Source organism: Chiloscyllium punctatum, chromosome 2 (genome assembly GCF_047496795.1).
Source record: "Chiloscyllium punctatum isolate Juve2018m chromosome 2, sChiPun1.3, whole genome shotgun sequence".
Taxonomy (NCBI): domain Eukaryota; kingdom Metazoa; phylum Chordata; class Chondrichthyes; order Orectolobiformes; family Hemiscylliidae; genus Chiloscyllium; species Chiloscyllium punctatum.
The window spans coordinates 107,063,424-107,079,712 of record NC_092740.1 but is presented as its reverse complement, the minus strand read 5'-3'; the positions used below and the strand labels follow the sequence as shown (position 1 = coordinate 107,079,712).

The 16,289-nt window shown below is 41.3% G+C and overlaps 1 protein-coding gene across 23 annotated transcripts in view; it reads right to left on the bottom strand.

The window, feature by feature from the left end:
• The window catches only part of LOC140487612 (multiple PDZ domain protein), a 359,969-nt gene that overhangs the window by 26,212 nt on the left and 317,468 nt on the right, over nucleotides 1-16,289 (bottom strand). For all 23 annotated transcript variants that reach the window (XM_072586923.1, XM_072586922.1, XM_072586963.1 and 20 more), the window contains 3 exons: nucleotides 12,651-12,734; nucleotides 6,077-6,270; nucleotides 977-1,124 (listed from right to left, as the gene is read on the bottom strand). In XM_072586923.1, coding sequence (XP_072443024.1) covers nucleotides 977-1,124; nucleotides 6,077-6,270; nucleotides 12,651-12,734 — 426 coding nt within the window. The remainder of the gene's footprint in view (nucleotides 1-976; nucleotides 1,125-6,076; nucleotides 6,271-12,650; nucleotides 12,735-16,289) is intronic.

The following is a 16,289-nucleotide window of genomic DNA, read 5'->3' as shown; positions in this document are numbered from 1 at the left end:
ACTGTCTTTAGGAAGCCAGATAAAAGGAAAAGAACCAATTTTCTTTGATTTTGAATCTGGGAACTGAAAATTTCTGAAGTGTAATATTTTCTAAAGTCATAATTGTGCAACGGGAGTTCAATATGAAAAAAAACTGTGACACTCTGCACTTGAATACAGTTGTGAAAGCAACTATGTTTTTAAGAATAGCAATCAAATATGGTGGAAAAATCTAATAAAGTGGTTTGTCCCTGGGCTCAACTGATTGAAAGGTCCAGTGGCAGGTTACAGGTCTGTGGGTCTCCAAAAAAAATTGAAGTTCGATAAAGGTTCTGAGGAGGACAATTAAACAACTTAGGAGAGTAAAATAGAGAAAATTACAGTGCTAGACAGATACGTGACCTCAGTATGTTAAAAGGGAATATAACTCCTTCATTCCTGAATTGCTTGTGCCATTTTATTTATTCATTTCCATGTTTATACAAGTCATTGCTATCTCATTTTATCTTATCTGTTCCTAAACTGAATAAACACCCATTTTCACCCCCCTAACACACTTCCTACATTATCTATTACTTTCTCTTCCATTTTTAGCCCAGAATCAGTTCAGGCTAAAATTTAGCTTGAAGTTCTATATTTATGCAAAGCATTATGTTATTTACTTTGCCTTAAAAGATAAGTTATCCAACTCCTATTTGAAGATTTCCTGATGATCAGTCATCCTGATTCCTAATTTCGTGAATTAAAATTCCAAGAATTAAATTTGGCCAAATTCCTTATAACTTGGTTACAGTAAGGCTAAAATGTAAAAGTCCTATAACAAAAAAAAATTGTATTTCTCACTTTGTTTTGGGAAACTTATGGAGCAAATGACTTACATTATGAGAACATATCAACATCAAAATATATTAATATTTCCACTGCCAAAATTAAAAATCTTGGTCCCATTTACTGTTTCCAAATCCTTCCTAAATCATAATTTTTGCATTAGTCAGACCTTCAGCATAGCAGCAACGGTCTCCTGAGTTGCGCTTCGAACATCCTCCCCATTCACAGACAGTATTTGGTCCCCTTGCAGAAGACTTCCATCCAGATCTACTATTCCTCCTTTCACAATGTCTGACACAAAGACCCCAGTATCATTTCTGTAGAAAACAAGTACAGATTTGACAAATAATGGGGAGATGCTGCGTTCTGTGTGCTCTGGTGGTAGTTGGGTGGGGAGGAGCAGAACATGATGAACATTAAGCTAGTGAAGATTATTTAAATCATCTGGTTTTGGTGAAAAATATTCCATAATGTCTAGGGTGAAATTGTTTATGAATCTATACCAAAAACACTGAATTGCCTGCATAGTGCAAAACCAGGAACATAAACTAAAAGTCCATAAGGCAATGCATTTTTTTAATATAAATGGAAAGAAAAATCAGGTGGAAGTTTTGTTTTACAAACTTGTAGTCTGATCTTAATTTTCACTGCATCCTGGTATTATGGACCAGATCAGATGCCCTCAAAATATATTAAGAAGGTAGCATTGACCAGAAATTTTCTTATTTCAAAGGTAAATGTCAAGTGCTGTGTTCTAAATACAATTTGAGTAGTTAAATACTAACCATTAAGTAAAACACAATTTATTCAACACTATAGTTAAAATACAAAAGAAAGAAGAATGTGGAATAACTTAACTCTACTGGAAAACTTAACAGAATAATAGATACAGTAACTATTACTAATTAACTATTCCAATTTTGTAACATAAACACAACCTTGGCAAAAGGCAAATTGAGAAAACAGCTTTGTCTCACATACAATCCAGTCACCTAGGAAAAGAAACCAGAGCTTTTGGCTATAATCTTGAGACAGAAAAAAACACTTCCATTTCTTCAAGACCCCAACAGCAACTGCTACTGAAACTAAAAGTCCCTGCTTCTATGGGTAGGAGCTTGACCACTCCCATTCAGGCTGCTTTTATTATTCCAACTTTAAAAGAAAAACACCCAAGGTTTTACAAGTTGTTTATCTTCTCATAATCTGCTTGACACCTGTCTCCCAATCTCTGTCTGTAAAAGAAACTGGGACTAAACCACAGCATCGTCACACTGGATATACATGTGCCCAGATATGGACCCAGGAAAATCTCACCTCATCTACAAAATATACATTGGATATAACATGAAATATACTAATTATAAGACATTGATAAATAAGAATTGCTGAAAATTATTTATTCTAGTGGTATGTGTTATCTGAGACTTGTTATAGCTGAATAGTGACAGATACACAGATGGTTCAAATATCTGCTACAGATTATCTCAGTTTCCAAAAAACAAATTTACATTAAGTCTGAAAGTGATCTTCAGAAGTGTCGCTACCAACCAGTCTGGTCAAAATCAAAGGCAAGTCTGTACCGATTCCACATTGACACTGCTCTCTAAAATGCCCACACAGCATCAAATCAATTTGCTTCCTTATCAATTTGTGCTCTTGTTCTTAACTTTCATTGTGAGGCAATGCTTGCCAGACAGGCAGCCAGAGAATGTTGGGTGCCTGGAAGTAGAAATGCAGAGTAAGAGGATTCTAACCCTAATTAAAGAGGGTGAAAGAACTGAAGGTGATTGGAAAGCAATGACTGCTGTGGCAATAATTTGAAATGCTGTCTCTTACAACATGTTCAGGAGTTGCAGTTGTGTCAGCCTTATGTCAGGCCTCTTAACATTGTGATTGGGACAATAAGGGACACCTAGAGTCTGGAAAAGCACAGGTCAGGCAGCATCCAAGGAGCAGGAGAATCGATGTGTTGGGCATCAGCAATAAGGCCTGTCTAACCTATCAGCCTCAATCCACCATCGAATGGAACCAAAGCTGATCTGAAATCTAACTCCATGTACCTGATTTTGCTCCATATCCTTTAATAATTATGGATAGCAAAAAAAATTAACCAGTCTTGGATTTCGTCAGAAATCACATCACCAGATTATAGGAGAAAGTGAGGATTGCAAATGCTACAGAACAGATTCTAAGAGAGTGGTGCTGGAAAAGCACAACCGGTCAGGCAGCATCTGAGCAGCAGGAGAGTTGACATTTGGAACATAAGCCCTTCATCAAGAATGAGGCTTGTGGGCCAATGGGGCTGAGACATAAATGGGAGGGGAGTGAGTAGCTGGAAATGTGATAGGTAGCTGAAGGTGGGGGCGGAAGTGACAGGTCATGAGGAGGGTGGAGCAGGTAAATTTCTGTCTGATGTGAAAGGATCATGGATGAAGGTGAGGGTGGAGGTGTGGGCCCAGATTTTCCACTTCCTATGATGGCAGAGGAAGGTGCTGGGAGGGGGTTGGTGCAGGGTGTGGACCTGACAAGGGAGCTGTGGAGGGAATGGTCTCTCCTACAAACATACCAACTCCGCAGCTATCTGGACTACACCTCCTCCCATCCTGTAAAAATGTTATCCCTGACTCCCAAATCATCCGCTTCTGCTGCATTTGCTCCTAGGAGGACCAATTCACCTTCGAACAGTCCAGATCTCCTCCTTCTTCAAAGACTGCAATTTCCTCTCCCACATGGTCAACAATGCCCTCCAGCGTATCTCCTCCACTTCCCACACCTCCGTCATTGAATCCTACCCCTCCAACCACAACAAGGACAGAACCCTCGGTCCTCACCGTCCATCTCACCAACCTTCTGATGCATCGTCCTTGACCGTTTCAGCCACCTACAAATAGACCGCACCACCAGGGATATATTTCTCTCCCTACCCCTATCTGCGTTCCAGAGAGACCATTCCCTCCTTATCAGGTCCACGCTCCCCCCCACCCGGCATCTTCCACTGCCATCACAGGAGGTGCAACACCTGTGTCCACACCACTTCCTTCAACTCCATCCGAGGCCCCAAAGGATCCTTCCACATCTGACAGAAGTTTACGTGTACTTTCACACACATCATCTACTGCACAACTTGCAGCTGGGACCGCCGCACCAACCAACCCACGCCCTGTAGCTGAACACTTTAACTCCCCTCCCACTCCCCCAAGTACATGCAGGTCCTGGGCCTCCTCTATCGCCAAACCCTAACCACCTGATGTTTGTAGAAAGAATGCTTCATCTTCTGTCTTGGGACACTTCAACCACAGGAGATCAATGTGGAGTCCACCAGTTTCCCCATTTCTCCTCCCCACACCTTATCCCACTCCCAACCTCCCAACTCGGCACTGTCCTACCTATCCATTTTCCTTCCCACCTATCTGCTCCACCTTCCTCTCTGACCTACCTTCATCTACCTATTGCATTCCCAGCTACCTTAACCCCTGCCCCAATCCTCCCATTTACATCTCAGCCCCCTTGACGCACCAGCCTCATTCCTGATGAAGGTTTATACCCGAAACGTCCACTCACTTGCTCATCGGATGCTGCCTGACCGACTGAACTTTTCCAGAATGACTCTCTTCATCACCAGGTTATAGTCCAACAGATTTATTTGAAATCACAAGTTTTTGGAGAGTAGCCCCTTCATCAGATTTTAACTAGACAGTTACCAGCCCTTTTAATGCATCTCAATCTTCACTTGCAAGGAATCGTTTACAGCAGCGATTTGAAGTTTTCTTGGATTGTAATTAGTTGAGGATTATGTTGCTGACAGTTTTGAAACTGCTTTCTATCTACTGTAGCCAACTTTGCCCTTCACACCTTCTTCCAGCCCACTTTTCCATCTCCTCTCACATTGCAGCATCCATCTCAATCTACAGTCTCTTAAACTCCCAACATTCCTCTTTACAGGCTCATTCTCCAACCCCATGTAGCCACACATGGTGTCCATCCACACTCTGGATCCAGCTAAAGACATTCTTGATCCCAGCTGCAGCTGCAAGTAAACATTGAACGTGGCATTGACTAAACACAATCCCCAACCGTGAATGCAGCTACCAGTGACTCCTAATTCTGGGCTTGGCTAAAGGAAACTCGTCAGTCTCTATCAAGCACAACTGGGCCACAGTTAAAGGTGGATTCCCTCATCGCAGCCTTGACTAAAGGAGGTTTCCTGTATCCTAGCCTCAGCTAAATGTGGCTTCCCCTAGCCCAGCCTCAGGTAAAAGTGGCCTTCCCCATCCTAGCCTTGTGTAAAGACATGTCCCCAAATGCAATTGTAACTAAAGGTGGCCCTAACTAAGCGTACCTTTGTTCCTGACCAAAAGTACTTATAATCATGATCAAACGTGTCATCAATCCTGTCAGTCCCTAAGCCTGTACTGCACTCAAGGCAAACAGGTCCTGTGATTCAGTAATGGTCTTCTACACTGCCCTTACTCTTCTATAATAGTTGTTGCCAATAGATTCACCAGTCTCTGGCAGGAGAACTCTTCGATTAGAACAGTAGCTCCTCACCATTCTCTTCCATTCGATTTTCTCTGATTGCTTGGCCTTACAAGTGGATATTTTCAGTTGGGAGGTTTGAGAGTTAGCTCGCTTGCTGCCCCAAATGTTTGGAGGTTTGGTTGGAATTCTGGAAACACTAAGAAATAGCTTGGAAATAGCACAGACAGAGAATTGGCAAAGTGATGTAGAACAGTTGAAACCATGGCAGAGGGCTATCAGAAACCAACAGGAGTATGATTGAAAGGCCACTCATCAAGAATGTGAGTGAGACCTAACCTTGATCTGGGCAATTCCACAAACTTGAGCTGTTGAAAGACCTCAAGAGATCTTCCAACTGAGTGAGTAGCTGGAATATTGAGGAAAAACCAAACTGAATTGTAGAATGCAAACCTTGGTGAATGAATCTTCGAGACCCTGTCATGCGTAAGGGATCTCTAACATGGAGGCAAATGCAGAAAGCAGTTAAAATGTCAGTGTTTGTTGAGGTTTTCCAATCTGAAGCAGATGTACTTATAAACTATGTAATTCAGTTTTGTTTAACTCTCGTACAGTGAAGTATTTTTTATTTGAAATATGAAATCTTATGGAGTAGTTGTTTTAGATAATATGAGAAGTGTGAATTTCTCCTTAAACGCTGTTGGTCTCTGTGAAGATCATCATATGAGGAAATTTACAAATTATTATTTTGCACAATCAGATTTGAATCTAGTGAATAGAATTTCTTTGATACCTTTTTCCAACAATACTGAGTCCAAGACCTTTCCCTAGTTTCTTGTGCAATTCAACAATCAGCAAGTCATACATATCTTCCTCCTTATAATGGCCTTCATCCCTGTAGACTGTCAGCTGTACTTTTTGAGGAATTTGTCTCAGAACATTTATTGCTTCGTCATGAGTGGCAACTCTCAAATCAATTCCATTAACCTATAGAAATATAATGGAATGTTAAATGAAGATATCATTATCATATTAAAAGAAAGACCTGCAGCATAATTGAGCAAATATGTTGACTTTGCCAAGATGAAATTATGGCCGTGTTTCTTCATATGTAGCCTTGACTACTTTTCTCCCCAGTCTCTGATCTGTCAGCTCTGCAGCCTCTTGATTAAAATGGGAATCATGATGCTCCCAGCTTCCATAACATGACTCAACATCACACCTCCCCACCCCCAGTTCCTCCAGATCACAGCCCCAATCTCTCACCTTCTTGTTTCCAGTCCCAAGCTTCTCCCACGATGAGATGGTGGGAAACAGTCACCACAACTATGACCTCCCACCATGGGTCACGCTTAATCTAACTGGTTGTCAGGTAGGACACTGCATCATGTAACTTAAGAGAGTGACTGTTCTTAAGATGGACAGAAAACCATGTACCTGGTCCCAGAGGGTCTTGCAGTTGTAACCTTGCTTCCTAACACCTTATTTGCTTATCCATTTAATATCAGGACCATTGTAGATTATATTTCATAGCACCTCAAGCCCAGAGGACCAAATGATGGATTTGAACTCAGGATATGTTTGACAACAGTAGACAACCATTCAGAGTGCTAAGCGTGAAGAAATTTAACTTCCATGCTTCACTTAAATACTGCCTCTTGTACCTAACTGACAAATACCAGGTGAGTGTGTAATAGCAGGGTTAGGTATTCAAGGTTCCAACGGAAGAGTCCTCTTCTTTGTTTAGTGTTGAGAAAGGGAGTTCATTGGAGTTGGAAATGCTGGGAGTGAGGGAAGACTGACGATCACTTGGGTCACCAACCAATGGAGGTACAAGGTTTGGGGATTAGCAAGTTGGGAGAGTCTGAAATTGACGTTACTACTTACTGAAATATCATGAAATGCCATCTGGAGTTTGAGCTTTCGTCCCATGTTAGCAGTAATTCGCATTCTATATCTCCCATAGTTTCTTTGAGTGTCATACAGGAGCAGCAGCAAGAGGCAGCTGGAGAATCCTCAGAGGAAGGCAAACAGCTGAGGGTGCTCTTTTGCATGCCTCATGCAGACCTTCCACAAGGTCAGATACCCACATATCAGGATATACAGCAGTTCAACCAACTTGGTTGTTGCATGCTAAAACTCATTACATTAGATTAGGGCAGCAAAGAAGAGCCTCAGAGGGCAAAGAACTGTGTAAACAATGCTCAGTATGTAAATGCTGAACATTGGGAATGATCCCGAACCTCTGCAAAAGCAGAAAATGTGCATGCTTCAGTTAGCCTTTCAGGGAACACACTTGGAGAGAATTTGGAGGAGTCCATCTCCAATAAGAATGCATGATATTAATGCTGATGAATATCTCCAAAGAAAAGATTAGATATGGTGGGTAACTGAGTGTATGTTGGCTTATTCCAGTTTTTCCACAGGGCAGAATGAAGAACAACCAAGTACTTACTAACTATTGCTGTCAGAAAAATGCAAGGAATTTCAAACATGTATAAAAATACAGAGGGTAGTTAAAGAGCACATGGAAGTTGGGACTTTGCTCAGAGTACTTCTAGTTCTCAAGCCTTTCTTCTCCACTCTTCTCTACACGATCCTTCCTGTCCTTTGGCCATGGCTGCTCTTGCAGACGCAAGAGTCTTTGTGGCTCTCACAATCTCCAAAACCCAAAAGGCATTTATCATCACAGGTATCTAATCTATCAGTAATAGGGAATTATTGGCCTTGCCAAATCTCTGCTAAAGCCACAGGGGATGTACCATTTAGAAGTAATAAAACACAGATGAGAAAAACCTACTATTTGCACATGGGAATTTACTTAGGTGTGAATCATCATGGTCATGGTACTATGCACGTTGATTTAAATAAATCAAACAAGTTATTTAAATACTTGATTCTTCACAGAAAACGAGCTATTATAAGCTGGAACACGTTTTCTGAAAGGGTGTTGAGGGCAAATTCAACAGTAACTTTCAAAGAGGATGAAGAGCACAAAGTGAAACTAGTCAGCTTTCAGGCAGGATGGGTCAAATAACCTCCATGTATACTGTTGGGCTGTTTAGAGATATAGTCCACATACAAAATCCTGCTATAAGGAATGTTCTGGACAGACAACTTCCAAAGATGGCAGGACTGTTATGTGGAGGCCAAACCTGTCTGGAATTCATTGCTTGAAAGGCAGGTGCAGGAGGGATGCTTCTGGCTAGAGGCTAGAAGCAGATAATGTAATTGCTGGTGTCAGTCATGAAGGAAGAGATAACTGAACACATAGACAAACAAAGTTCAGTTCACCAGGATCAGCACAGTTTCAGAAAGGGCAAGTCATGCTTGACAAAGATGCAACCATCAAGGTAGGTAATGAGTATATCTAGACTTCCAGAAAGCATTTGACAAGCTAATGCATAAAAGACGGATTCATAAGGTTAGGTCCCAGGGGCTTAAGTGTAGAATATTGGCTTGGATTGAGGATTTGCTGACTGATAGAAAACTGAAGGTCAGGATAAACAGGTCTTTCCCTGGATGGCAAGCTGTAACTAGTAGGGTGTTGCAGGGTTCAGTTCTTGGACCTCAACTATTTACAGACTATATAAATGACCTGCAAGCTGGGACAGAGTGTAACATAGCAAAGTTCCTGCATGATACTAAAATAGGTGGGAAAGCAACCAGTGATGAAGGAGATAAAGAGTTTACAGAGGGATTTGATAGGCTAGGAGAATGGACCACTATCTGGCAGATGGAGGATAATGTGGATAAGTACGAGGTTATCCCAAGGAAAAATAAAAAGGCAAATTATTATTTAAGTGGGAAGCAGATCCAAAGAGCAGAGGGATCTGAGTGTCTTTGTGCATGAATCGCGGTAAATGAAAGATCATCCAGCGAGGCTTTGTGGGTAAAGCTAAAAAATAAGAAGGAGATGGTGACATTATTGGTATTGTACTATACGCCCCCAAATATTCAACAGGAATTAGAGGAACAAATATACAGGGAGACTGGGGAGACTTGCAGGAGCAATAGGGTTGTCATAGTAGAGGATTTTAATTTTTCTAACATAAACTGGGGCTGCCATAATGTCAAGGGGTTAGATGGAATGGAATTTGTTAAGTGGGTTCAGGAAAGTTTCCTCCAGCAGTATGTAGAGGGTCCTACTTGGGAGGGGACAAAACTCAACCTACTCTTGGGAAATAAGGTAGCAGAGGTGACAGTGGAAGAGCACTTTGGGACCAGTGACCATAGTTCTATTAATTTTAAAACAGTTATGAAGAGGAACAAAACTCTCCACAGATCCGATTTCTAAATGGGGCAAGGCAAGTTTTGATGGAATTAGACTGGAACTTGCAGAGGCTGATTGGAGTACTTGTTTGCAGGCAAAGGGACCTTTGGCAAGTGAGAGACCTTTAAAAGTGAGATAGCTAGAGTTCAAGATCCATATGTTCATCTAAGGATGAACGGCAAGGTTGACATGAATAGGGAAGCCTGAATGGCAAGAGATATTGAGGCTTTGACCAGAAAAATGTAGAGGGCATGGCTCAGGTACAGGCAACTGGGATCAACGTAATCCCCGGAGGTATATAGGGGATACAGGAGTTAACTGAAGAAGGAAATCAGGTAGGAGGGTGAAAAGGGGGCACGAGATAGCCTTGGCTGAGGAAATTAGGGTGAATCCAAAGAGGTACTTTATGTATGTTAAATGAAAAAGAACAACGAGAGAGAATAGGTCCCCTCAAGGACCAAAGTGGAAATGTATGAGTAAAACTGAAGGAAATGGGCGAAGTCCTCAATGAATATTTCTCGTCTGCGTTTATTGTGGAACAAGATATGAAATTTGGGAACTTGAGGATGTTAGTGGTCAAATATAGGGCACAGTTTATATCACAGTAGAGGTATTGGATGCATTAGAATGTATGAAGGTGGATAAATCTCCTGGTCCTGATCAAATATATCCAAGAACACTGCAAGAGGGTGGAGAAGAAATTGCAGGGGCCCTGGCTGATATTTTTGTATCATCATTAGCCACGGGTGAGGTCCAAGAAGACTGGAGGGTAGCGAATGTTGTGTCCTCATTCAAGAAGGGTGGCAAAGAAAAACCTGGGAACTACAGACCAGTTAGCCTAACATCTGTGTTGGGTAAGTTGCTTGAGAAGATTCTGAGAGATAAGATTTACATGCATTTGGAAAAACAGGGTTTGATTAGGGATAGTCAGAATAGCTTTGTGCATGGGAGATCACACCTCACAAATTTGTTAGTGTTTTTTGATGAAGTGATCAGGAAGGTTGACAAGGACAGAGTGGTAGATGTAGTCTATATGGATTTCAGTAAGGCCTTTGATAAGTTTCCACATGGTAGGTTGCTCTGGAAGATAAGATCACATGGAATCCAGGGAGAGCTGGCAAATTGGATACACAATTGGCTTGATGGTAGGAAGCAGAGGGTAATAGTGGAAGGATGCTTGTCGGACTGGAGGCCTGTTATGACTAGTGTGTGTCTCAGGCCCATTGCTGTTTGTTATCTACATCAGTGATTTGGATGAGAATGTACGAGGCATGATTAGTAAGTCTAAAGATGACCGTAAAATAGGAGGTATCGTGGACAATGAGGAAGGTTACCAGGAGTTGCAGCAGGACCTTGATCAGCTGGGGAAGTGGGCCAAGAAACAGCATATGCAGTTTTAGAGAAGTCTGAGGCCTTGCATTTTGGAAAATCAAATGAAGTGGTGAAAGATAGGGCCTTAAGGAGTGCAGTGGAACAGAGGAACTTTGGGAGTTCAGGTGAATGGTTCTTTGAAAGTGCCGTCACAGGTAGACATGGTATAAAGAAGCTTTTGGTACACTGGCCTTCATCAGTCAGGGTACCAAGTATAGAAGTTGGGAAGTTATTTGGCAGTTGTATCGAACATTGGTGAGGCTGCATTTTGAGTATTGTGTTCAGTTTTGGTAACCTTTCTATAGGAAGGATGTTATTCAAGTGGAAAGTGTGCAGAATAAATCTTCAAGGATGCTGTCAGGACTCAATGGTCTGAGTTACAGAGAGGTTAGAGCATAGGAGACTGTGGGGGGGTCTTACAGAACTATGTAAGATCATCAGAGGCATGGATAGGATGAATGCACTCAGTCTTTTTCCCAGGGTTGGGGAATCAAACACTAGAGGGCATTAGTTTAAGGTTAGAGGGGAAAGAATACAAGGGAACCTAAGGGGACACTTTTTTTAAACAGAGGCTGATATGCATATGGAACGAGCTGCCAGCAGAAGTGTTTGAGCCAGGTACATTAATAACATTTAAAAGCCATTTGGACAAATACATGGATAGGAAAGGTGTGGAAGGATATGGGCCAGGTGTAGGGAAATGGGGAGAGTGATTGGATATTTGGTCGGCGTTGACCGGTTTGGGTCAAAGGACCTGTCTCTGTAGGACTCTATGACTCGAAGTGCGTATGCAGGTGCAGTATATAATAAGGAAAAAAACTGGAATTCTGGCAGTTGTTGCAAAAGGACTGGATTATAAAAGCTGCGTTGCTACAATTATATAAAATGAACAGTACTCAACATAAATTGAACAACTTAGATATATTGATGAGACCACATTGGGAATATCATGTCCAGTTTTGGTCTCCATATTTGAGGATGGATGTGTAGGCACTACAGGCAGTTCAGAGGAGGTTCACAAGGTGGATTCCAGGAATGAAAGGGCTATCATATGAGATGTAGTTGAACAGCTTGGGCTTGTACTCACTGGAGTTCAGAAGAATTAGGTATATAAAATGCTAAACAGGATTGATAAGGTGCATATTGAACAAATGCTTCCTCTTGTGGGGCAATCTTGAACAAGAGGGCATAGATATAGAATGAGAGGAAGTAGGTTCAAAACTGAGATGAGGAGAAACCACTTCTCTCAGAGAATCTGTGGAACTCACTGCCACAGTGCAATGGAGGCAGACCAGGTTAAAGAAAGAAATAAGTACGTTTCTGATTAGAAGTGGGATATAAAGAGCTATGGAGATCAGGCAGGAAAGTGGAGTTGAGACCAGGACAAGGTTAGCTATAATCATGTTAAATGGTGGAGGAGGCCCAAGGCTGAATTGTCCAGTCCTGCTTCTAGTTCCTATGTCCCTATGAAAATTTCCTTGAAGTAGATGATTGATCATGATTTTGATGATGGTATAGATTCGAGAGGTTGAATTACCCACCTTGCTATTTCATTCAAATACTTTTGATTTAGCCTTTCTCATGAATTTAAAGATTTGACGGAATTTATGCTCAATTTAAAAAATTAATGATGTTGCATGATAAACGTTGCAATGCAACTGGTCGGTTTTCTCAGTCATAACCTAACATCAGTAAATTAGTTTTCAAAACTATCCTTCTTTACCTCCAATATCTGATCTCCAGCCCACAATCTGCCATCTTTGGCTGCAGCTCCTTCTTCATAGACTTCGTGAATAATTATGGTACCCTGCAAATACAATTCAGATGAAACAGTACTTGATATAAATTGAACAACTTAGATATGTTTGATAGCCTATTTCCAAAACCTCAAAATCTGTTAGTATATACACATTTGCTCCCAATTGCAGATCAGCAGCACAAGTATTAAATATGTATAAACAGCATGAAGAAATTTTTAATAAAAGAAAATAGGTGCCGTTATTTGAAAGGTATCAGCTAATACACTACCCATGAATCTGCCATAACTCGGGATTAAATATTTACAAAGTATTATTACAACTCAGAATTTCCTTAAAAAACATCTATCTCCTGAGTCCATCCATTAACTGCAATAATCTCTTTGGTTTCACCAAGTTGATTTAATTTGCTCAACATTAATTCATTATAAATTCTAAAGGAATACTTGGCTTATTTTGAACATGAGCATTACATAGGCCTGTTCCCAATCTACAGTTAACTCCCTCAATTACATTGTCTCACGAAGCTTCTCTCCAGTCTTTGATTCTTGGAGATGAATTCCATCTGGCACTGGATTAATTGGTATTGAGCCTTCTAGCCTGTATTGAGACCTTCAATGTTGTTATCCAAGTAGTTAGGTTTACACAGGTAATTTCCATCTTCTGATGGCATGCCTTTCTTGTCGTTCTTTTGTTTTCATAATTCTTATTACCTTGGGCTCAATCTTTGTTTTACATAATTTATGATTCTCATTTTCTATTTGACTGTTTAGTGTGTTAATTTTTAACAAAATGCTTTTCAATTTAAGTGCAGGGTTGAGATGTTACACTATGTTCTACACAGTGATTTAAACAATTCTGAAGTACCAGGAGGTACAATTTCAATCCCAGTTTCGCAATGACGGACATCCACGGACATTGTTGCTAACTTATGTGAGTAACATGTTTTGTGATATGCTAAGATGCTGAAACTTTAAAAATTGTAAACCTGATCCTAATTCACCCATTTCCACTTTCTTTGGAATGGGGAAAGGAACTGGTACACAAGCCATTCCCAAGATGCAAATAATCAATTTAAATAAAGCAATGTGATCAGTAGCCTCAAAGTTTAAATACGTTGCAGGATTAACTCTGAGCACATTGGTTTCCAAAGATCCTGGCTAATCCAGCAGCAAAACTGAGGCAGGAGCAACTTCAGGGTAAAGCTACTGACCTCTTCAACACAGCTTGCATGTTAGGAGCAGGTGTGCAGCCTGGAAAACAAACAAGCTACTCGCCTCAGTTCACACTTCTCCACTCAAATACGACCACGCATATGGAACTGGATTGTCTGGTTTTAAGAATTGTGTCTTCCCATCTACTGGATCAGGAACTGAAGCCTCTCAGGATCAAGCTTCAAACTTGATGGATCAATTTTTCCTATCCAGATTGAGCCTGTTCCAGAGTGGTTTCCATCCAACTCGCAGGCAATCTTATCATTCAGGCTGACAACTTTAGACAGGACCCCTGGTGGAAAGCGATGCACATGGTGGACTTAAAACTCCACAACATGCAGTGAAAACCTTTTCCATCCAAAGCTCAATCATTAGATTAGATTAGATTACTTTCAGGATGGAAAACAGGCCTTTTGGCCCAACAAGTGCACACTGACCCGCCGAAGCGCAACCCACCTAGACCCATTCCCCTACATTTACACCTTCACCTAACACTACGGGCAATTTAGCATGGCCAATTCACCTAACCTGCACATTTTTGGACTGTGGGAGGAAACTGGAGCACCTGGAGGAAACCCACGCAGACATGAGGAAAATGTGCAAACTCCACACAGTCAGTCACCTGAGGTGGGAATTGAACCCGGATCTCTGGCACTGTGAGGCAGTAATGCTAACCACTGTGCTACCGTGCCGCCCACATTTCTGGCTATGTTATTGGTTCCCATGAAAATTGGGTCACATTTTCATGTTTCTTGTGCGTTGATATAAAGAGTAACCTGAACACAGATGTGGAGTGAAACTGGCAGTGAGGTTCTTGCATACTTAAGGGAAATCAACCAATTTTCCATCTATTGAAGCTAACAGATTGAAATGGGCAAGCTCTGCTAAACACATGCAATCCTCCAAGACCTAACTTCTTCTATAGACTTTTCACACACAACAAAATAAAAATAATATTTATCCTCGAGCATTTCAAGCTCCTGAAGCCACCAGTCTTCCGAAAGGTTCCTTCACATTGTGGATGAGCTGTATAATTTCAAAATAGTACACAAATACAAAATAATATTGCTAGAACATTTTCATCTGCGGGGGAGATTTTAGATTAATTCTAATAGTTAATGGGCTTTCTTCCCAAAAAAGCATATAATACCAATCAATACTACTAGACCAGATGAGGCTGAGGTTCACAGAGATGAGGTATTAACGATTCTAGAAAGTGTGAAAATACTTAGGTCCCATGGGCCGGAAGGGATTTAACATAGGATTCTCTTGGAAGTCAGGGAGGAGGCTACAGAGCCTTTGGCTTTGATCTTTATGTTGTCATTGTCTACAGGAGGATAGCAAATGTTGCCCCATGGTTCAAGAAGGGGAGTAGAGACAATCCTGGCAATTATAGACTAGTGAGCCTTACTTTGGTTGTGGATAAGGTGTTGGAAAGGGTTATAAGAGATAAGATTTACAATCATCTAGAGAGGAATACGTTGATTAGGGATAGTCAACCTGGTTTTGTGAAGGGGAGGTCGTGCTTCACAAAGCTTATTGAGTTCTTTGAGAAGGTGACCATCAGGTGGATGAGGGTAAAGCATGATTTGGAGATGTCGGTGTTGGACTGGGGTGAGGGTAAAGCAGTTGATGTGGTGTATATGGATTTCAGTAAGGCGTTTGACAAGGTTCCCCACAGTAGGCTATTGCAGAAAACACGGAGGCATGGGATTGAGGGGGGTTTGGTGATTTTGGATCTGAAATTGACTAGCTGGAAGAACACAGGAGATGGTGATTGATGGGAGATGTTCATCCTGGAGTTCAGTTACTAGTGGTGTATTGCAAGGATCTGTTTGGGGTCACTGCTGTTTATCATTTTTATAAACGATTTAGATGACAGTATAGAAGGATGGGTTAGTAAATTTGCGGATTACATGAAGGTCGGTGGAGTTCTGGATAATGCCGAAGGATATTGCAAGTTACAGAGGGACAAAGATAAGCTGCAGAGCTGGGCTGAGAGGTGGCAAATGGAGTTTAATGTGGAAAAGTATGAAGTGAATGACCTTAGAAGGAGCAACAGGAATAAGGAGAACTGGGCTAATGGTAAGATTCTTGGTAGTGTGGATGAACATAGAAATATCAGTGTCCACGTGTGTAGATCCTTGAAGGTTGCCACCCAGATTGATAGGGTTGCTAAGAGGGCATATGGTGCATTGGCTTTTATTGGTAGAGGAATTGAGTATCAGAGCCACAAGGTCATGTTACAGCTGTACAAAACTCTGGTGTGGCCAGACTTGGAGTATTGCATGCAGTTCTGGTCACTACATTAACGGAAGGATGTGGAAGTTTTGGAAAGGGTTCAGAGGAGATCTACTAGGATGTTGCCTGGTTTGGAGGGAAGGTCTTGTG